We start from the raw sequence: 23,481 nt of genomic DNA, 5'->3' as shown, positions 1-23,481 counted from the left end.
ACACCATTCTCCTCAACAACAGGAGATGCCTTGGAAATGCCTTTTTCCATTGTTATTCCCCTTGCTTTCCCTTCTGTGTGATGGCAGAACATAATGTTATTTCTGATTCATGCTGAGACACATTGGACTGGAACCTTCCTCTAGAAGCTGTTCCTTATTTTTCTCTCCAGTCACAGGCTATCAACCAGAAATTCTATAGAGATTAAATGAATGCCTTGTGAGAATTGAAATTACTTGGAATCAGGTGGAGAGAAATGAATCTGTAATTACATGGTTTAGTAATAATTTGAGTAAAGTTGTCCTGTGAATAGAGAATTAAAGGAACATTGCAGGGGGAAGAATGCTGTTCTTTAACTCAGTGCACCTTCCTGCCAGGAACCAGAAAATATTATGTTAGAGAATGTTTTGGATGTAACTTGCCACCAAGTTTTACAGAGGCATATTATGTGAAGATAGGCATGTGAGCCAGAAGCTGGGGTAAACCTGAATAGCATGTTTCCAGTGTAAACTGATATTTGAAAACATGGTTTTGTTTGCTTCAAAGCAAACAAATTGAAATTTGAATCAGAGCTTATGCTTGGGATCAGCCCTGTTGCATGTGTCAGCCTTTGGGCTAGTTTCTAAAGCGTTTGGCTGCTCTCTATTTCTGCAGGTCTCAGACTGTGAAAATGTGTTTTCTATTTCAGAATTATCTTTCCATGTTGGATTCTTTGCATTGCTTAAAGTCTGTGCAGAGTGATGTTTTTCAGGGAATCTTGGGTAATGCAGCAATTTTAAAAGACTTGGCAGTAAATATATAATTTTGGATGCTGTGAGGGCACTAAAAAACTTGAGCAACCTGGTCCAGTGGGAGGTGTCCCTGCCCATGGCAGGGTGGGGTTGGAACTAGTGGTCTTTAAGGTCCATTCCAACCAAACCACTCTGTGATTCTGTGGTGTTAACTGGTGAGCACAGTGTAAGCTGTGAGGAAAAGTGAAACTCCACCTAATGCGCATGTCCTGTGTTTGGGATCCCTGGCTCCTTTCCTTGTGTTGCCTCTGAGCCATCCCATGTTGGCAGTAACATCCTTTTTCCAGTGTGGCTCATCCTGTAATGTTTGCACTTTGTACTTGGTTTTCATCTGCTCCGACAGCTGTTTCTTTCGGTTTTGATCAGTATTTTCCAACTGTAAAGAACTTCCTAGACAAATCCTGGCCAAAGAAAGGGTTGTTGATGACTTGTTTTAATTTCCCATCCCCAAGGAGCTCTTCTTGCTGTTTTTTCATTTTTCTTTAACAATCCATTTGCAATAGACATTGCTGTTCTGGTTCTGATTTTTAATGCTGCTAAAAGTTGCCCAACAATGCCTGCCCTGTTCTCTGACCATACATTCAGACATTACGCGTATCTTCGGGACAGTCTCTCTCACCTGGTCCCTCCATTAAGGGTAAGTTGAACTAATGGACTTGGACACCTGTTAGAAATATTGCCAGTCTCTTCCATGTCTGTCTGTGTGTAACACTTAGATTCTAAAAGGTTTTTCTCCTGTGCACCACGGGAAATAATATTGAAATGTGCATTAAGGCAGGAGAGATAAATGTTAAATTGTTACAATATGGAATTCGTGATATTTTTGGGGAGAATAGTAACATCATGGTTCTCAAGCGAGAATAGTACATGGTTTGCTGGTTAGGTAAGAATACTGGGAGGGCAGTATTCCTGGGAGTTTTCTATACCTCTGACTGTGTGTGTGGGAAAGGCCTTTGTAGATCTTCCAGCATTTTACTTGTGTCCTACCTGAACGGTTTATTCTTGGGTGAAATATGTTCCATTCTGCTCTGCAACATACTTTTCCTGCATGGAACTATGGGTGGGATTGAAGTTGGCTGTAAGTCTTACCACCTCATAAAATGAGTGGTGGTTTGTGCTATCTCGGACTTCCCTTGGCTTCACAGTGTCAAATGTAAGATGAGGAAGATGTTTCCCTCAAAGGGGTGTTGAAGTTTAACCTGAGGATCTCTAGTGCAAGTGGATTGTAAAGTGGAGAGAATTGATTAACAAAGATGCAGATTTGAAAGCCTTGGTATAAATTTTGTATTTGAGAAATGAATTGGAGTTCTCAGTTTCTTGCTGAAATAGATGTCAGCATTTTGCAGTGTTGTTCCTTGTGTTAGACTTTTCTCGTTTTTTTTTTTTTGTTTCTGTGTGTTGCCTCTCATTTAGTTGCCAGGTAGAAAGCTGGTGTCCTCTGCTGTTTCTCCCAGTATTACCCCACATGAAGATCCTTCCCAGCAGTTCCTGCATCAGAGCCTGGAGAGGGTTTACAACTTTCAGCACCTCGACCCACGGGGCATACAGGAGCTGCTGGAATTTACCATCCGGTAAGGCCTCAAGCTGCCCTGTTCATGGAAAGATGTGTTAGGATACTCAATTAGTGGCTTTGCTTCTGAATATGAGTGTTGTAATTTGCTGTCCAGCGCTTAACTTGAGCCTTCCTGTAAGAGACTGTTGTGATAAAAGAGTGTTCATGACCTGTTTTCAAATCAAATGGATGGTCTCAGGTCCCAGAATAAGCAGTGGGCATTTTGGGTGGGGGGCATCTTTTCAGCCCATGGTAAGAGCTAGGTAAGGGTGTTCTATTTGGACTGTTCACTTATGCTAAAATACACTCGGTTTTTATGGTTTATGGGTGACAGCCTTGTGTCTCATTGTCAGTTTTGTGTCCTTGTAATTTTGATCATATTATTTGTAATGTACGTATATATGTGCACAAGATTTTCTTGGGTTTTTTTGGTTTTTTTTTTTTTTTAGCGGGGGAAAGGTATTGTCCCCTTTTCTCTTGCATTTTCTGGGTCCTGTGGCCTTTCACTCAGCAGGAAAGGACCTGCTTCTGGTGTTTTGGGTTCTCATTGTCAGTCCCACTTACAAAGGACTTGGGCATTCCTCATCAGTTTTCAAATCAGAGAGCTTTTCCAGGAATAGAAAACATTCTTGTGTGCTGCTGTCTGCTGCTGTATAGATAAGAGTGTGTGGTGTTGCTTCTCAGTGTGGGTTTTATGCTGCCTCTTCCATTTCATCTCTAGACTGATTTACACAAACAAAGCACTTGAAAAGGATCCTTTCAATATGATTCCTCTGCTTGGAAAGAGCAAAAGAGCCTTATTTTAAGAGTTAGGAAAACAATCCAAAATGCTTTGTTTGGAATATGGAATTTTAAAAAAGCTTAATTATTTTTATTCCTTCAAAATAGCTGCCTTGTGTTGTGTGTGTGTTGCTGTGAATCACTGTCACACCCATCTGCAGCAGAGAGTAAACAGTGTGCTCCTCACTGAAAACCCAGCTGTGGGAACTGTGAGGTTTGTCCTCAGCTGTTTTGCAGCTGCTGTGTGCCAGCCTAAAATATAGTCTTAAAGCACTTAATGCACTAAACACTTGAAACAGGTAATCTCTAGGCCAAACATGCAGAACCTCTCAGGCATGAGGGTCTGGGAGCCTTCCAGGCCATGACTGTTTCCAGTTTTTGAGTTGATGGAAATTATTGCCTTGGCTTTTTTCCTGATGGTATTGCCCCCCAGGAAATCATACTAAACCAACTGCTCTTTTCCATCCTTAAGACAAAGGCAGGATTTTGAAAAAGCCAAAAAAAGTGTTAAAGGTTATTTTGCAGAGGGCAAGATATCCCTACACCAGCAATTTGGTTGCTGAGAGCAGAAGGATAGAAGCAGCTCACAGCAGTGGATTTTGTCATGGAACATAACTCTCTCCTCCTTTATCATTGTCATCCACAAAAATAACAGACCTTGTGGAGTTTGTGTCTACTTGGGACTCAGAGTTTTGGCTGCAGAGCATGGGGAGTGGCGAGCATCAGTCTGCAGTATGGTTAGAAATGTAAGACAGGCTGTTCAGCAAATCTGTCTGTGGTTTAGTTTCTCCATCTATACGAGAATTTTTTTTTTTCTTACAGGGATGTTGAAATCTGTTTAAGATTTGTAAGGAAATAGAATTATTGGAATTGGGAAGACTGGGAAATTGAATATCTGCCTAGTTGTTAGCTGAGAGATGACATCCTGTTCCCCATTAGTGTGTTGTGATGGATTGTGACATGGGAATTAAGTACCCAGGAGCCTCCTCTTCACTCTGCTCTCTGGAAGGAGATGAAATGGAATCTCTGTGTAAGGTTGAGGCAGGCTGTTGGTGCATGGCTGTTGAAGGAAAGCACAGCCCCTCACTATGAGAGACATTGAGGGGCTGGAGTGTGTCCAGGGAAGGGCCATGGAGCTGGGAAGAGCGGGAGCACAAATCTGGTGAGGAGCAGCTGAGGGTGTTTATCCTGGAGAAAAGGAGGCTCAGGGAGACCTTAACACTCTCTGCAACTGTCTGAAAGGGGGCTGTAGCCAGGTGGGGACTGGTCTGTTCTCCTGAGTGACAAGAGGATAGGTGGAAGCAGCCTCAAGTTGTGCCAGGGGAGGTTTAGATTGGGTTGTAGGAAAATGTCTTCATGGAAAGGGCTGCCCAAGGCAGTGGTGTATTCACCATTCCGGGAGGGATTTGAAAGATACGTAGATGTGCCACTTGTGGTGGGCTTGGCGGTGCTAGCTTAATGATGGAACTGGATGATCTTAGAGGTCTTTTCCAACATAAATGATTCTATGATTCTCTGCTTAGGAAAGATATTTTTGACTGCATATTATACAGATAACCTCATGGATTTTTGTTAATGTCTCAGGACTCAGCAACTCTGGTTTGGCAGAGCCAAAGATTCAGAATTGCATCCTAAATGAAATATGAATCTAAAAAAACCAAAAGAAAATGATCAGCTGAAAAATAAAATTAATAAATTAAGTAGGAAATGTGGAAGTAAAGTGACAATTTTAATAGACTTTGGATCGAAGCAAATTGTAGAGAAGAAAAGACACATGTTGAAACCACATCATCCAACCTATTTTCAGTTCCATAAAAAAACACTAATTTTGGTTTTTTAATGCACACTTTAAGAAAACTTGGCTAGCAGTAGAGAACTAAAGCCTTTTGGGTTCTATTAACTGACAATTTTTTTTCTATCATATTAAAAGCTGCTTATATTGCTGTATGATTTACAGAAATACCAGGCAGCACACACCGTCTCGTTGGGCAAATATCAGTACATCAGATTCTAGCTTGGCTGCAAAGGACAGCTCTCTTTCAGATACACTTGGTTGCATGAGCCTAACACGTTCCAAACAACCTTTCTTAGCCAACATGAATAGTTTGATTTCCCAGCTAACACAAATGGGTCGTTAGCTGCTGTAGAGGGCTGGAATGTTTTAAGTTAAATCTGGAGCTGCCACTCTGTGTGGTTCCCATGGGGCTGCAGAGTAATGTGGGTTGACAGACTTAATGCTTCCACTGCTGCGCTGGTGCCAGCTTCCCAGAAGAAGGGACATGCCAAGTCCCAAGGTGCAAACTGCTTTGTAGTGTGTGTTTTGCTGCTGTTTCTGGTGCTTGCTCTAATAAAAGCAGGCAGCAGGAATAGCTGGCTTTATTGTCACTGCCTTCTTAGTGTGTTTGGATTAAACTGTTCTCTGTCTCAACATTATTTTCTCTTTTTTTTTTCTTTTCACATGCTTCAGTGATCTTCAGAGGCTTGGAGAGCTGCAGTCAGAACTGGCAGGGATGGCAGATTTCACTGCGACTTACCTTCAGTGTCAGCTGCTCCTCATCAAGGTTTGACTTCATCTGGGGTTTTTTTTGAGCTGTTCTTCAAAAATGCCCCCAGTCCGTCACAGTGGCCTGCTTTCATGTTTTGATGCTCATGCTGAAAAGTGATGTGTGATGAAAGAGCAGGTTCTGTGGATTTCTGATAATCCTGCTTCCCTCCTGCGGCAAATAATTTATGCAGTAACTTTGCCAATGCAGACCTCTGCTGCTGTACCTAGGGCTTATGTTGGTTCACAAGCATTTTGTCAGTGCAGAGTTTATTATCTGACAGAAATCACACTGAGGGAAACTGTGTTAGGAGAGTAACTTTTCACTGCTGCTGGCTACTGGAATGGTTTTTGTTAGACTGCTGCCATTTTTATAGATGGTGATTTGCAGAGATAGCTTTATTGGCACCACTACCAGAGGAGTTCTTAAGACTTGATATCAGTCATGTTTTCTTTTATAGTGCTGAAATGATCTGTCTATTTAATATTAGCAGGTTCAAGTGGCTACTTAGACACCATTGCAGCAGCCCTTTGCAAAGTCCCTTTTCAAAGTCAGCTTCTTGCTGTAAACAGGAACTAATTTTTTACTTCATAAAAAATCTTGAGCTGGAAAGGACCCTCTAGTTCCAACGCCCTGCCATGGTCAGGGATTCCACTGGACCAGATTGCTCATGGCTGTAAGCTGGCAGTAGTGTTTGAGTTTGTCTCTTGGCATTCTTTGGTATTTGAGTGTAACTTACACACATATAAAGCAAGAACTAAAGCAAGCAGCAAACAGGTTTCCAGAAGGGACTCAATGAAAGCTTTGTTATGTAAAACCAAGGATGGATTTCATTTGCTTTGCTAATGCATAGTCGCCAGTTGGCATGTCTCGTGGCAGGCCTCAAATCCTTGGAATATATTTATCACCCAAAGGTATTTCTGATGAGCAGTGGTACAGTTCAGTACAATCCAGCTAAATCCAAAGTGAAATGTGCTTTGCAGGCAGAGGACTAGCATTTGGAGATAGCTTTGTTGCCCTTCTCGGGGGTTTGATTGGAATGAACCAGATGGTTTTTGCATCTGGCAGAGGTGTGCTCTGTTTGGAAGAAGGGTAAAAGCTGCATCAGCCATTCTTGGCTTGAGCTGTAGAACAGTCAATAGATCAGTGATGCAGAGGAGTCACTAATGTGCATGGAATAAAAAGTAACTGATAATGTCAGGAATCGCAGAATATCTTGGGTTGGAAAGGATTTTGAGAATCATCTAATTCCAGACCCCTTCTTACAGGCACAGATACCTTCCACTCATACCATACAGTTAGGAATTCTGCAAACCCGACGTGTCCAAGTAGTCCTTTTCATTAGATTTCTTTCCAGTTGCTTCTATTCCCAAAAGAAAAAAAGTTGCTGGGGGAAAAAGTATCTTAATTTCCCAGCCTCTCAAGCCACAAAAGATTCTATACCTGTAAAGGCTCTACATACCTTGTGATTTTAGGGGTAGTTAACTGGGATTTGTGGGCCAAAGGGTGGGTGATGGATACAGTCTGTATGTTCTTGAACTTTGGCTACAGCCAGCCTTGTGCATAGCTGTGTCTAAGGACAGGCAGCTTCAAAAAGGAGGCAGTGGTATGAATCATCCACTCAAGCTTTCTATATTTTTTTAAAATATAAAGCAAAAAGCAAATAGGGTATGGTAGGCAGTTGGGTTTTTTGGGGGGTTTTTGTTGGTTTTGTTTGTTTGGGTTTTTTGTTTTGTTTTTAATACCAATATCAGCAGTTGAATTAGACAATATTCGTAATAACTCCCAAGATTTTGGTGGAGTGGAGGAAAGTTCAGAAATGTGGCTGTGGAAGTAAGTGTGTTTCTGGGGACAGTTGTTTTTATTCTCACTTTTTGCCTTCTCTCTGAGATTGCCCTGATCTTGGTCTCAGAGGGTTGATAACAAGTGGGCTGTTGGTGTTCTTTATGAAGTACAAGGAGTTTGGCTTGATGAGTCTCTCATTCACAGCTTTATCAATATTATTCTCAACTTCCTTTATATTTTCTAGTTGTATAGGTATCTCTGTTTCTTTATAGAACAATGTATATTTTGGAGGCCTTGGTTCCCTGTGTTATATTTAAAAGCACAAGAGAAAGCTTTGACATGCTTTTTCAACCAAATGTTTTGACTGAATTGGATATTTATCATCATTTCATGTTTTTGTTTTGTTTTTTTTTCTTGTAAGGCCTTGCAGGAGAAGTTGTGGAATGTGGCAGCTCCCCTGTACCTGAAACAGAATGCATTGGCATCTGCTGCAGCAAAACAGGTGAGATGGAAGCAGTTGAGCCTGCACAGAGGCCAGTCCTTGGCTAGGAGTCTTTTGTTGGCCATGGAACAATTACATATTTCTGACCTTCCACTGCTGTAGGCTGTCCAAGTAAATCTTAATCCCCCAAACTGGGATCATTTCTCCTCAAAAGATGAGTGGGGAGGGAGGGAAGTTCATGACTGCTGTAAAAAGGCAAATATCACACTTATCTTCCAGAAGAGTAAGAAAGAAGATAGAGAAAACTGTGGGCTGCTTGTCCTTGCCTCTCTCCTGGGGAAGGTTATGCACCAAATATGCACAAAAGCTGTTCCTAAACAAGATCAGCAAAGCTACTTGGAACAGCCAGAATGCATTTCTCAAGAATAAATTATGGCTGACCACCACCAGAGCTCTCTATGGTGAGGGGACTGGTGCTGTGAACAAGGGGAGGACAATGGAAGCTGCAGAGCTTGGATACAGTCTCCCATAATTTCTTTTTCACCAGACTTGCAGGATTGTGGCTGAATAAATAGGTGGTAAGGGTCCTGCAAAATGAAGAACCAGCTGATGTGCTGGAGGGCATGTCTGCTGGTCTGGGCAGGCTGGGTAACTGGGATGACAGGAACCGCATCATGTTCAGTACATTGAATATGAGGCACTGCAGGAGGCCAGCTGCAACTGGGATGACTTGGCTTGGGAAATGATCCAGCTCTGGGGAGATGCCATCTGGAGGGCTGTGTCGTGTGTTGGCCTCCCCAGTAGAAGGAAGAGGCTGACAAACTGGGGCAAGTTCAGCAGAGGGCCACCAGTGTGGTCAGCACATTACCTGCAAGGAAAGGCTGAGGGAGCTGGAATTGTCCAGCCTGGAAAGAGCAGGCTTCAGGATGGATTTCCTTCTGTCCAGCACTGTATCATTACAGGATATAAATGAGAGAGAGACGGACTACTCTGGACAAGAGGCAGTTGGCAAATGGTGGGAAATTTTGATCAGCTGTTAAGGGAAAATTTCCTGTAAGGATGGTTAAGTACTGTTTACCAGAGAGGTGGGAGAAATCTCTGTTGTTGGAAGGAACTTTATGTGGACCGAAGTTACTGGATCTAATGAGACATGCCCTGGGCAGGGAACCAGGCTAGATGGCATCTGGAGATCCCATCCATTCTGAGTTATTCTGCTCCTGGGATGTATAAATGTATAAATTCTCAGATCCTGGAAAAACTGAAACTGAGCCTTAAGAAAAGGTAAAGAAGCAAGCAAGGTATTCAGTAGTCTGGTAACAAATCTAGGGTAAAAGCAAGTTCATGGATCTGTTGGGAAACTCTGCTGATATTGAGTCTTCAGGTAATTAAGATGTGATAGACAAGTACTGCTGTGCATCAAAGGCTTCTCTGCTGTTGATGAGTAGAAACAAAAGCCATCCAGCTTTTGAAATCTTCTCTGAGTGAAATGTTTGTCTTGGGTGCCCTCTTGAGTAGCGTGTGAACGTCCTGGAAAATGTTTTCTGTTATGATGATGAATGTAGGTCACTTGCCATCAATGCAAGGTGAGGGAGTATTCCCTGTTAAATAACTTGAAAGTTCTTTGGCATCTGCACAGTCATACTGAACTCAACTGTATTAATTTGAGCACTTCCTCTTGCTTCATGTGCTCCTCGGTGTGACATAAAAATACCAGAATCTGGTGATGATGGTTATACCAGGGCTTAACAGTCTGATGGTATTTTATCCCTGTGGTGTCTGTCTGGCAGATCCTCGAAGAAACTTACAAAATGGAGTTCATGTACAGCGGAGTGGAAAGTAGACAAGTGGTCATTATTCACCACATGAGACTGCAAGCAAAGGCCTTGCAGCTGATAGTGACTGCCCGCACCACCAGAGGGTAAGCATGACCTGACCTAAGGAGCTTCTTAGGGTTAGCTCTAAGATTACTGTCCTTAAGCTTTGTTTGAAAAACCAGCAAGGATAAATTAGACACATAACAAGGCAGCATGCCAGTAACCATTTGCTAGAGTAATTCAGATCAAAGAACCTTCTTTTGCCTTTGATACAGCTGTATAGGGACACTATCCCAAATTAGATGGCAAAACTATTGGGAAGATGGGTGTTAGGGGTTGAGTTCTCTCATTTATGAACATACAAATAGGTTGAAAACATTGCAGAGTTGATATTTGGTATCTTTTAAAATGACAAAAAGTCATATATCAAAAGAATGCACCAAACATGTTTGCTTCATTAAGTATTCGTTGCTGAATTTTTAGCATCAGGAAAGTATTGTCCTCCTGACTGATCTGCAACTGCTGTGTGTGACTCAGACAGAAACTGCTCCTGTGCAGGCTTAGGTACATGAGAGGCTCTGAGTGGTTTGTTTTGGCTGCTGAAGCTAAAGAAGTGACACATGGTTGTAGAATGAGAACTCCAGCTGGTGGAATTAGAACAAATTAGTTACTGTCCTAGTTCACTTCTGTTTCAGGTTTGTTGCCATCAATTTACTGTGTTACCATGGAGGTCCATAATGTATTTGCCTTTTAACCACTTACAGGACAAAAATGAGTATTTTCTGACAGTGGCTTTGGGAACTTAATCAGTGCCTTATGCAGATGGGGGTTTTTATGTGAGAAGGGGATATAGATAAGTGAGGAATACTTTTTTTGTTCAAAAGATTTTCCCATTTTTAGGAGGTTCAGTGGGATTCCAAACTACCTAAATGTGTATAGCCATAGAGCCATTTTTCTTTCTTTAAAAGTAAACCAATGGTTATTATTTTCATTACAGAGTGGAACCTCTTTTTGGGATGTGTGAAAAATTCCTCCAAGAAGTGGATTCCTTTCAGAGGTGACAAACTCCATTGCTTCTTCACTTTGTATTAGAAAGTCCTACCAGCATTGTCATCAGGGGATATTCACTTTGTTTTTCATCTCTTCACATCTCCCTTCTCTGCTGTCCTACATTGGGAACTGTCATGGGATAATAATAAAGCAAGAAGAACCTTTGTAGTTAAAGTCCTTAACATCGGGATATTATGCTGGTACTTCAGAAACATGTGCTCTGAATTAATATTTTATAGAATAGCTGATTTTTTTTCCTTGTCTTTATAAGGATTTATCTACTTTGAGTAGATGCTGTTTTGATAAATACTTCTATGTTTTTTGGGGGTTTCTTTTGTTTTTTTTTTTTGTTTTTTTGGTTTTTTGGTTTTTTTTTTTTTTTGTTTTTTTTTTGGTTTTTTTTGTTTTTGTTTTTTATTTTTTGTGGGGTTTTTTTGTTTTCTGGGTTTTTTTTTTTTTTGTTTGTTTTTTTGGTTGGTTTTTTTGTGTGTGTGTTATTTTGTCTCCTGGGGTTCTGAGAGCGTTTTGACCTTTCAGAGACTTTCAAAGATTAATAAAAAGACAGATTACCCTTGATGTACTCAACATGTAGCAAAAAGTCAGACAAGAATTCTGCAGTATCTTTCCTGGCCCTGTCTACTGCATTTGCCACCTCTTAGTAGTCAACTTTACTCCAGGAAGAATAGATTTATTAAGTGTCACTTTGATGATCAGATTGATTCTAGTGAAAGATGTCCCTGCCCATGGCAGGGGTGTGGAACCAGGTAATCTTTGAGATCCCTTCCAAACCCAAACCATTCTCTGGTTCTGATTCTGTGAAATAGTGATGAATTCTGCAGATCCTGAGACTCAGTGCAAGGAAAAGGTATACACAAAATGAAGAGTTCTATCCTCCAGCTCCAGCTGGGCTTTAGGGTAGAACAGATTTGGTCCCATTTCTTATCAGTTAGCCAGCAACAACTACCAAGTGTATAATAAATGTGAATTTAGTCAGAATAGAAATAAAATTCTGCTCAGCCAGCTAAAGATACTTGTATCTCTGGCTAGCTATCCAATTCCCTGCTGAGTCATAAAATCATAGAATCACGGAATCATGGTTTAGGTTGGAAGGGACTTTAAAGACAATCTTGTTCCATCTCCCCTCCCATGGGCAGAGACACCTTCCACCAGACCAGAACTCCATCCAACCTGGCCTTAAACACTTCCAGGGATGGGGCTTCCACAGCTTCTCTGGGCAATCTGTGCCAGTGTCTCACCACCCTCACAGTGAAGAATCTCCTCCTAAAATTGAATCTAAATCTTTCCTCTTGTAGTTTAAAACAATTCTCATTTGTCCTGCCTGTGTAAAGTCTTCTTTATAAGCCCCCTCTAAGTACTGAAAATTTGCAATGAGGTCTCCCTGCAGCCTTCCTTCTCCAGGCTGAACACTCCCAACTCTCTCAGCCTGTCCTCATAACAGAGGTGTTCCAGGCCTCTGAGCATCTTCATGGCCTCCTCTGGTCTTCTTACACTGTGAACTCCACAACTGGGCACAGTACTCCAGGTGGGATCTCATGAGGGCAAAGAAGAGGGGGAGAATCCCCTCCCTGGACCTGCTGCCCACACCACATAGCCCTTGATGGTGTCAGTTTGAGCACAAGGCACAGTCCCCAACACAAGCAGCCAAAGTCATCTCTTATGGATGAGACACACCAGAAGAGGAAGGCAGCTATCCAATTCTGTCATTGTAGCTAAATATAAGGATTAAGTAGCTTGACTAAAAATAACAATACTGTGGGAAAAGTTGAAAAAAAATTTATTTTTAATCTATTCTTGACACAGGTGTTTTATCTCGGAGCTCCCACATATGCAAGGCAGTTTTGTAGATAAATTGCTGGACTTAATGCCCAGACTTGTGACGTCCAAGCCTTCAGAAGTGGTCAAGATTCTTCAGACAACACTGCGGCAAAGTACCTTCCTCCACCTTCCTCTTCCAGAGCAGGTTGGTTTAACCAGAAAATTAAAAAGCAATATCCTTGTGGACTGTCTTGGCATCTGACTACTTTCTAATATACAGGAAGCTTTTAGAATTCAGGATCTTGTCAGACCAACTCTTATTCATTTCTTGTTTGTCTTCTTATCTAGCATCCTCAGGACTACTGCTAAAAACATAAAAAACTTAGTAATGCCTGGCAATATAAAAAATAAGTCCAAAGTTTATGCATGTCTCTGTTAAGAACAGTAGTAATTACGATTTCTTTTTCTTTCCTCTTTCCCCCACCTTCTGATTTTTGCCAATCACTTTGTCCCTAACAGCTCCATAGAGCCACTGCAAATATCATTGAGCCTACTGGTGAATCTGATAATCCCCTGAGGTTTACATCAGGATTGGTTGTGGCATTGGATGTTGATGCAACTCTAGAACACGTGCAGGATCCCCAAGGAACTGTTAAAGTTCAGGTAAGCAGTCATTTGCCATCCATGCAAACAAGAGGGAGTTTCTTTAAGGATATCAATACTTCTAGATTGCAAATAATGATACATTTTACTAGTAACAATGCTGGATTTCTGACTTTTGACCATTCATTCAGAAACTGGTTTGTGTGTAGTGCGCTGAGAGTTGACTTGGGTGCAGTTCTGAGAGTTTGCTTTGGGCACTTGGAAGTCATTCCATGCTTCCTTGTGCACTGTGCATGTTATGGACATGAACACCAGTAAATGCTGGTGAGCTTCCAGCTGGTCTAGTGGGAGGAGACGGAAAAGAAGTTGTTCTGAGTGGCACAAAAATACGTAGGCTCTTGGCTCTCTGTATTTCCAGCTTTTCTTCCTACTGCTGAATCACTAGTTTTTGGTGCAGCTGAGGAAGGAGGTAGGAGTGGTATGATCCAAGTAAAATATGCAGCATCACTGCTTAACAAAGGAACAAAAACCTCAGTTACAATGCAGAGGAAGAAGCTGATGTCAGTGTGGCCTTTTTTCCACCTGTGCTGTGGGCTTGAATGGCAGCATGTGGCTGTTATACCCAGGGCAGCTGAACTCCTGGCTCCAAGCTAAAGCCCACTTGTCTTGCCTTCCTAACTCAGACACTAAACAGCCAAGTAATGCACTGTTCCCTGTGCAGTTGTCATTCCTTTGTTTGGTTTTTTTTTTCCTCTTTTTCTTGTTCCCCTCTAGGTGTTGTATCCAGATGGACAAGCACAGCTAATCCATCCTAAACCAGCTGACTTCCGAAATCCTGGCCCTGGGAGGCACAGGCTGATAACTCAGGTTTACCTCTCTCACACAGCCTGGACAGGTAATGTTAATAACACAAGTTAATGTGGCTGTGTGGCTGCACTTTCATTAGACACAAGTTACATACCCACACTCTGCGGGGCTCTGAGGATCCTGGAGTCTGCAGCTGTGGTTGGTGCTGCCCTTGGTGTGGATCAGGCCTTTGAGCAGTTACAGCTCCCTGTTTACCAGGCACTGCTGCTCTGTAAGGAAATAGAGGGGCTGCTCTTTTGGGAGAGCCCTGGGAGCCTTCACGTGAGAGCTGTGTGAGGTCACCCACTCATGTGCAGAGCAAAGTCAGCTCTTAGAGCCAGGTCTGCATCCTCAGATAAAGGCAAAGGATCACGGAAAACTGACTCCTTGTAAGTCATTGTTCCAGGTCTCACAGGTATGTGATCATGGCAGGGAACAGTACAGCAGTACAATTTCATTGCTGATTCAGCTTTCACCCTTTCAATGCCCTAAAACCCCCCCTTTAGTTCTGATGGTGATGTGACTCCAGCATTGGTCTTCAGTCTCAGCTGCTGTTCACACTTGCCCATGGAAGCACTTCAGTAATTGCATTGTGCACTTCAAACAACAAAAGCAGAGTGTATTTCATATTTCATTCACAGCTCCCTTTGTCTTGTTTTCTTTTAACCCCTTCACCTTTATTCAAATGTGGGGCTTTCCTCTGAGAGGTTTTTTTTGTGAGCAATTTTTCATTGGACTTGTTGATCTTTTTTTTTAACCAACAAAATTTTGTTTGTTGCTGTGTTCCTTCACATACCCTTGTTTTTATATAATACTCTCATGGTGTACTCACTCATCCTGCTCTCTTAGTTTTGTTTTGGAGAAGAAAACATGGTATTGTTTCTAGGACTAGAAGTATCTGAGTTTAAGGGTTGATGCTATTACTTTACCAGAGAGAGCTGAAGTCCTTATTTCTACTTCTGCATTGTTCACTGGAAGGACATTTTAAGCATGGCCCTGAGGGATTCTGTTCTGGTGTCTCTTCTAGGCATTATTTTAATCATTAACTTTGACAATGGCACTTAGGCACATAAAACAGGGGGAAGACACTGAGCTGGGAGGGGCTCGGGAAACAGGGTCAGAATTGCTTTGAAATTCAAGACAATAAAACTTGTTAAAGGCCCGTAGAAGGAGTGTGCTGGGGAATGAGAATGCCCAAGTGCAAAGCACTGATTAACTGCCAGGTGTAGAGCAGAAGTGAAAGAGGTCACTGCAGGCTGCAAATCAGAGTTGGTGGACTGAAGAACAGGTGAGCTCAGGGAGGTGCTGGCTGAAGCGTGGAGTAACTGTGCAAAAGAGTTATTTCTTGTGTTCTGTCTGGTGCTGATGTGTCTCAGCTGGAGACCCCCTGCAGTTCTAGATGTGGCATCTTAAAATCCTGTGGGTTTCAGCAGGTTTTGTTTAGGTGTCATTAATGTGGTCCTGTTATGGTTATCCCTGGTATACAGTTAAGTCCCGCACACCACCTGGCGCTCACTCCCCAGCGGGAGGACAGGTAGAGGATCAGAAGGGCAATGTGAGAAAACTCGTGGGTATTACACTGTACAGCTACAACATCCCTGTGTTAGTGACACTGTTTTGGTCACAAATCCAAAACAAGGCATCATGCAAGCTACTATGAAGGAAAATTAACTTTATCCCAAACCAGTACAGTCCATTAAGAAAACCTAAACAAATCTGGGTTTCAGACTAGAAAGGAGAATTTTGTTGTGTGTGTAAGTCCAGCAGTAAGTCCAGGGTAGTACTATGTATACTGAAACCCCTGTACTGTTCTGACCACTGTGAGAAGAGTGAATTGAAATTATCCTATGGACAGTATTAGGGACCTTGCTCTGCCCAGCTGCATAGTTGGTGAAAGAGAGGAAGAGGCTGTCTGGCGAGCGAAAACTTCCAACAAAAGAGAATCTTCAAGTAATCTCCTGTGCCACAAGTGTTGCCAGATGTCATCTGGAGTGATTCTGACATAAATACAGTGAGCAGGGCCTGCTAGTTCTGTGGGGGTTTTCATGATTGTTATTATTTCATTGAAGTCACTTTCCAACAGTTATTTTATAAAATTGCAAGTTAGTGGTAAGATTTAAGTTATGACAAAGAGAGAACGGGATAAACCTAGAACAGTCCTTAGTTCTGCTGTGCTGAATGTAATGCCAAAGGCTTGTTTTGGGACACTAGACTGGATTCTGGTCACTCCAGAACAGCTCTGTACATACCCACCATACATGAAATTAAAATTCATTTGATGTTGATTGTTCACTGTGCAATGACAATCACGTTTGGATTGTTATTTTTTTTTTCTCTGCAGAGCCATGTCAGATTGAAGTGCGATTGCTGCTGGCTTACAACTCCAACAGGAGCAAAGCATCTACCAGAGTTCCTAAATCTACCTGGAGTGAGAGCTTGGAGGCTCTCCCACCCTCTGAAAATGGCATAGAGGGGACCATTCCCTTCAGCAAACCTGTCAAGGTGTATATAATGCCCAAACCTGCCAGGCGGTGAAGGCTGGCGCCGAAAAACCTCTTTATGGGGTTTGTTGTGTCCAAGACAGCAGATCAAGCCAAAACAGCCTTTACATACCTAAAGGGAGTCAAAATAAAGCTGCTGAAAAACAGGTCTCTTAAGCAGCAGGCAAATACAGGAGTTACTCAGCTAGTTAGGACTGGTTTCAAGAAAATGCAGGTTTTTCTATATTGACTCAACGGAAACAGAACAGTTCACAATCAGCATTCCAGTAGTAATTTCACTGGGCTGTACCTTCAAGTTTTTACCTATCAAAAGTCTTTCTCCAAGGCCTTTAGGTTTTCTGCTATGTATTTACTATGTAAATGCTTGGGCACATAAATCAATGTTATTTTTACAGTACTCTGAAGTGAAGCTGAGGAGTTCAGCATTTTGTGTGGGATTGTTGGTTTGTTTCTGAGGTTTTCTGGGTTTGGTTGTTCTGGTTTTGGTGTTTTGGGTTTGGCTTTTTTGGGGGGTTTTTTGGCATGTCTAAAACTTGTATTTGTGCACTGGTACCTAATTTCTTAACAGAAAAAATAATCTTCTAAAAAGTACTGTTGTTTTTGTATGGGAACAGCACCTAGGAAGGAAATTGCCAGTTGCTGTTCTACATCCTCTACAGCTGTACTGAAGCTGGTCCAGCTCTGGGGAGGGCACAGGTGCAGGAGCAGGAAGAACCTCTTTGTGGAGGTGGCAGAACTTCAGTCAGCAGGACATGGAGTTCAACTGAGCTACAGCAAGAAAGCAGTTTTATCCTGTTGCACCTTTGTACAGCTTGAGGAGCAATGTGATTAAGTACCAGCTGGAAAATTCCTAACCACAACCCACTAAGTTTTACAGGATCTGTTTCTGTGTGATGATCCTGGCCTGAACCAGTCTTAGTGGGATGTGAAAATCTATGATTTTCAATTTAGCAGCACTTTTGGCACTCAAGAGTCTTTCTTGTCAGTTGAAGTAGCCAAACACCCTCTGTTCAGCAGCAGTTGGGCAGCTGGTCAGTGTTCCCCTCTGGAGGTGAGCTGGGAGTACAGAGGGACAAGCATTTAGTTAGAACATGATCCATCTGGCATTCCTGTCAGGAAGTGTGTCTGTGCATTGCTTCTGTGCGCCAGAGAGTAACCTCCTATGATTTGTGGCAATCCTTTGGTAGGATTTTTTAGGAGGACCTAATGTGTGAAACATTCTAGTGCAGCAGCCAAATGTTGCCAGTGTTCGTGAATCAGTGGGGGTTTTTTTCTTTCTAAAAAAGGTGTGTTTTTAGCAAGTAAACAAAACAGTGAAGAAATACTTTCCAGTTGTATTTAGTGTAAATAACCCCTTACACGCTTTCCTACAATAAAATTGGAAAACTCATGCTATTCTGTTTCTTTTTTTATAATATGAGTAAACATGGATGCCTGCATGGTCCTTGGCTAATAAGATCACTGCATGTTTTTTGTGATTTAAATTTTTTAGCACTGGTGAGTTCTAGCCCAAAGGCTCATAACCCTAAAACTGTGCTGCTGCTTTATGAATTAAATTTACTTTCTAAGTGCTTCTGCTCTTACAAACTGTTGATTGGTGTTTCACCTTTAGGGCACTGCTTTGAAAATTGCCTGCCCATCTGACAGCCGAGTTGTTATTGTCTGACTTGTCTTTGGCATCCTCAGTTCAGTTCCCAGCAGACAGGGTTGATGTCCCTCTCATTAGGAGGCTGTGTCTGGGCAGATGTTTGACAAGTTGAGTGAGCTCATTACAGACTTTTTCCTTTTTCTTCCTCTCATTTTTGCACTTCACCAGTATTTTGTGCAGTTCGTCATCTCAGTAGTGTTTCTAATTTAGATGGTGTCCATAGGCTCGAGGCGACAATGGATGCTGTGGTAGGCACAGCAGGTATTTTCAGTATCAAAATTTAGGCATCTTTCTCTCTTTTGCTAAGTACTGGATCAAATTTCTACTGTTTTGTTCCCCTCCCACTGTCCTTGATCCCCGTCCATATAACATACCAGGCAAAGAATGAGTGCCTTCCGTATTGCTGCTGAGAATCAGATACTGCAGGGCTGTGGAAAAGTTCTTCCATCTGTAATTTCAAGATGCCTAAAACAAGCTGAAAATGTAAGGCTGCTATGAACATTTCCAGTCTGCTAAGGAAAGCATTCTGCAGTTGGCTTCTCTTCTGTAGATTTTTCTCTGATTCCTGGTTTGGATCATGGAAGACATCACAGCTTTTCCTTTCCTCCTTCAGTTTCACCTGTGCGAGCAGATGACTAACTCATCATCCAATCTAAGCCTTCCCTCTTTCAGGTTGAAGCCCCCCTGCCTTGTCCTATCACTTCATGCCCTTTTCCAAAGCCCCCCTCCAGCTCTCTTGTAGCCCCTTCAGGTAATGGAGGGAGCTCTCAGGTTTCCCCAGAGCCATCTCTTCTCCAGGCTGAACAAGCCCAACTCTCTCAGCCTGTTTCCACAGCAGAGGTGCTCCAGCTCTTTCAGCATTTTCATGGTCTCCCCTGGACGTACTCCACATGTTGACATCCTTATGTTGGGAGCCCCAGAGCTGGATGTAGCACTGCAGGTGGGGTCTCACCAGGGTGGAGCAGAGGGGGAGAGGGCAGCAGGCCCTCCCTTGCCTGCTGCCCACATGCAGCCCAGAAAGGCAGAGGGGTCCTTGGAGCTGCCAGGGCACGTTGTTGAGTCATGCTGAGCTGCTCACCCACCAACACCCCCAAGGTGTTGCCCCTCAGAGCTGCTCGCAATCCATTCTCCACCCAGCCTGTATATGTGTATGGGACTGCCCATTTCACACCATGGTCCAACATATGGGGAATTGGAAAAGAAATTTGTATAAAAAGTGAGGGTTATTGTAGTTGTTGAAATCCAGATGTTGACTTTTTGTTCCCATCCCCAGGTTTGAGACATTAGGGTTTTTCTGCTCTCAAAAATATCAGAGTTCATGCTCTTTGTGTTGTCTCAGAGGCATTCATGCCATTCACCTGTTGTCCTTTAATTCTGAATAATTGTTGGGCTTCTGCACTGCAATAGCCTATCAGATGATTGATCTCAGAATGAAAAGAAAAACAAAGGGCTCTAATCATGCACAAAGATAATTTGCATCTTTCATCTCTGTTGAAGGGGGAACAGAGGATTTCGGATGACAGTCACCCAAGTATAGGGAGTTTCTGTTCTCTCAGATGGTTCCAAGTGTAGGAACAGTGTGCCAGTACAGCTGCAGCCACAGCTGTACAATCTACAAAGGAAGGGAGCAATCTACAAAGGAAGGGCAAATAATTTGCTAAGAACCAACAATGTTCAAACACCCCTCACCTCTGCATTGTACCTGCTAGTTAGATGGAAGCAAGAGAGAAAAGAATCTGGCAGAGCAAGGAGAATGCTGACCTCATGTGAAAGAGGGATAGCTTAGTGGTTTGAAAATGTGTTGTCCTATTTACCATTAACTTTCTGGATTTAATTTAAATAAGGCATCTGTGTACGTGGGAAATGCAGCTTTGAATGCTTTCAGTGGGAAATTCATATCCAGATTGCTGAAGTCCAGTGAAATTCATTATGCAAATTTGGAAGTAAATAATTCAATTACTGAGTCAAGAGCTCATAAAACAATACATAAGTGTATTGGGAACAAAACTGAAGCTTATGAGACATTAACTCAGATCTAGTGTGGTTTTTACCTATCTTATTTTAAAAAGGACGAAAAGAAAAACTAAATGGGCAGGGACACTCACTGCAAAAAGTACAAAGCAAGTTCCTGGGAAGACGAATGAACATTTAAATCAGGACTGTGTGACATCACTGAATTATATAGGTTGGAAAAAACCTCTAAGACCATGAACTCAGCACTACCCCACCCACACTAAGCCATGGCCCCAGGTGCCACATCCACACACCTTTTGAACACTGCCAGGGATGATGACTCCACCATTTCCCTGGGTAGCCTGTTCCAAAGCCTGGCAACACTTTTGTGAAAGATATTTTTTCCTAATATCCAATTTAAACCTTCTCTGGTGCAACTTAAGGCTGTCTCTTCTTGTTCTGTCACTTGTCACTGACACCCCACTGGCAACAATCTCCTCTCAGACAGTTGTAGAGAGCGATAAGGTCCCTCCTGAGCCTCCTTTTCTCCAGGCTGAACACCCCCAGCTTCCTCAGGCTGCTCCTCGTCTGACTTGCGCTCTCCACTATGCTGTACTGGTCATCACCTTGGTTCAAGTTCACAGAGATGATTTCCTCTGGAATCCTGTCTTGCTTGCCTAAGTTATAATCACTTTTAAAATCTTATTTCACTAGCATCTTCCATTTTATTCTTAGTAACAGGCACTGCGAATGCAGAAAAGGCTGTATTTTTGCTTTACAGTTTGCTAATGCAGTATCAGTGGGACTTCAAAATACAAAGTTTTAAGGCTTGTGGATGCCAGGCTTTGCACAAATGCTGCCCAATGTCCCTTAAAAATGCTGGTCGTGTTGCATTTGGTGTCTGTGAGCCTTTTATGGCCTGTTTCTCCGGGCTGCCAGCTCACACATGCTGCTTCACAAAGATAAAGGCAGGGGACTGACCCACTCGGCGGCAGAGCAGCTGGGGTGGAATCTTCCTGGCTCCCAGCCCAGCCGCAGCTCAGCTTTAATTTCAGCGTCAGGGTGGGAGTTCACTGCCTACTGGGAGATCGTTTTCCTGGTGGGAGGCAGAGCAGTGGTGTATGTGAGAAATCCTGCCCTATAAAAGTGCATTCCCATGATTTGGGCTATGAGCCCATAATTTTAACAAATTATTTATGGCTCTAGCCGAAAGCAGCAATTTAACAAAGATACCAGTTTGAGCTCTGCTGGAATTTTTTGATGAATCAATCCCAGCTGCTTCCACCATCTAGCAAAGCAATTTCAGGCACCAAGAAGGAAATCGGGCTTTCAGTGACTGGAGCAGCCCAAGTGGAACAGATGCTATTGTGGGAACTGACAGTGCTGACTCAGGAAGCTGTGACGAGAGCAGCAAGAGAAGACATGGATGGAAAAACTTGCAGCAAATAATCTCCTTGTTGACACCAAAATTTTGTACTGGTGGTGGGGAAACTTAGCAGTTTACCTTTAAAAAAATAAATCCATTTCTTTGCACACTGCAGCTCCCTGTTTTGGAAGTGGAATCTTCTGCATCCTACCAGTTGCCAAATGAAGGGAAGAATTAAGAGGCTGCAGCACAAAGCTGGGTAGGGTACACCTCAGTCAGCTGGCAATACAAAACGGGCTCTGCTCCCTGCATGCCTTTTGGGAGGACAGATCATGTGGCAGCAGCAGTGTAAGGAGCCCACAGTGTTTGTCTCAAATGCAGGACCTGAGCTAGGCAGCTTTGGTGAATGTGGCATCACCATTAATGTGCCACATTAAGATGAAAATATGTTACAAAAAAAAAAAAAAAAAAAAAAAAAAGGTAACAAACAGACCTGGAGGAGAAAGATAAGGTGTTTGCTCAACTTCTCCTAACAGTGTAATGTGCATGGTTCCATTTTTTTAAGTACTGCAATGTTTTCTCAGCCAAAGCATTACAAAGCCTTTTCCCATTTGAGGCTGCCTTAAGGCCCAGAAGCTCACAAAACAACACAAATACATGACCACGATCAAGAGAGTCAAACCACCTTCACTACCAGATAACATTTAGTGCAAAAAGTCTCCACACTCTGTGCGCTGGTAGGAACTCGTTCTGCTGGCATTCCCTTGGGGTGACCACAGTCTTCTGGGTCAGTAGTTCACCTTCTCCTTCACACCAGGCAAGTTGTGCAGAAAAATGTCACAGCAGCTACAATGAGCATTACACCAGCTGCTGTGTCAGACAACACTTGCAGCTGGAAAGGCAGTCCCTGCTGGGTTACGTAAGATTTTGCCTCAAATGTAGCTACACTAACAGAAAACAGTGCTGTCATTAGGAGACTGCAAGATAAAACTTTCAAGTACTCACTTTCCCTTTGCTTTTACATCATTTTGTATTTTATCAGATAAAAGGTTCTAGACGAGTACTAGAGCAAATAGCAGAAAAAGAACAAAGTATTTTGTGCATCTTGGGAAAGTTATTGTGCTCGCCACCAATCTAAGCCTCTCTACTGCTGCTTGGATAGCTCCAAGTGCCTCAGGGCTTTTGCAGCTTCATCTTGGTACTTTTATTAATACACACAGAATTAATATGTACAGAACAAGAAATGGTGAGCCTGATGGGGAAAAAAAAATCTACAGTAGGTAGAACTTGTAACTGGCAATGTTGATAGAAGCTCACCAAGAACAGCAACCAAGAGAACTGTTTGAATCTGCAGTGTAATAATATTTGTTGGCACAACATTTAAATCATCAGATAATGATGACCAGTAACAAGTCTCACATGCATCCCCAGCTTGCCAGCAGTGCCTTGCTAGCAGCAATTCAGACTGATGTGCTAAAGATCAATGTTTTATGCTGCAAACTCTAGTTTTGTAACACACGTTTCTGATTATTTTAAGCATGTAGAAACTGCTGAATAGATATGTATTAGACAGCTCAATCCTCAAAAGTGGCAATTAATAATAAAATTCTTTAAGGCCCAGGTTTTATGCTTATACCCTGTTGACATTTTTTCCCCTTTTTCAGGCTCAATGAAAAATTTAAAAGTGCTCTATTATGTGATATTCATAAATTGGCAAACACCCTGACTGAGGTCACCTGCAGGAGGTAAAGTTGTATGTTCTCGGTTTGCTGTTTAATTTTTTTTTTAACTTATTTATCCAGTGGTGGTAAAGTGCTTCTTTACCACCACTTCATATCTACTACTTGATTGTGCTCATCAGCTATTTTATGGCTGCATTCCAGTAACCAGTAATGTAATTTTGGGCCATTTTCTAATAAAAGTATTCAAAACATAATTTCCTGATTTAGCGAACAGGTGAAAAGTCAAGTAACAAAACTATGAATGGCCTTCAGAGAAAAATTGGGTCAATCTCAACAATACACGGAAATTAT

General features: G+C 42.4%; 1 protein-coding gene across 2 annotated transcripts in view; it reads left to right on the top strand.

The window, feature by feature from the left end:
- INTS4 (integrator complex subunit 4) overlaps window positions 1–17,865 on the top strand; it is a 32,540-nt gene extending 14,675 nt beyond the window's left edge. For both annotated transcript variants that reach the window (XM_041414166.1, XM_041414167.1), the window contains exons 14-23: window positions 1,293–1,426; window positions 2,203–2,360; window positions 5,589–5,682; window positions 7,871–7,951; window positions 9,679–9,809; window positions 10,703–10,762; window positions 12,577–12,736; window positions 13,051–13,194; window positions 13,909–14,029; window positions 16,322–17,865. In XM_041414166.1, the coding sequence (XP_041270100.1) occupies window positions 1,293–1,426; window positions 2,203–2,360; window positions 5,589–5,682; window positions 7,871–7,951; window positions 9,679–9,809; window positions 10,703–10,762; window positions 12,577–12,736; window positions 13,051–13,194; window positions 13,909–14,029; window positions 16,322–16,515 (1,277 nt within the window). In that variant the 3' untranslated portion in view covers window positions 16,516–17,865. The remainder of the gene's footprint in view (window positions 1–1,292; window positions 1,427–2,202; window positions 2,361–5,588; window positions 5,683–7,870; window positions 7,952–9,678; window positions 9,810–10,702; window positions 10,763–12,576; window positions 12,737–13,050; window positions 13,195–13,908; window positions 14,030–16,321) is intronic.
- Window positions 17,866–23,481: the final 5,616 nt, after the last annotated feature.

This window comes from Onychostruthus taczanowskii, unplaced genomic scaffold (genome assembly GCF_017590055.1).
Source record: "Onychostruthus taczanowskii isolate IOZ18803 unplaced genomic scaffold, ASM1759005v1 scaffold44, whole genome shotgun sequence".
Classification (NCBI taxonomy): domain Eukaryota; kingdom Metazoa; phylum Chordata; class Aves; order Passeriformes; family Passeridae; genus Onychostruthus; species Onychostruthus taczanowskii.
This window is presented reverse-complemented; position numbering and strand designations above follow the sequence as displayed.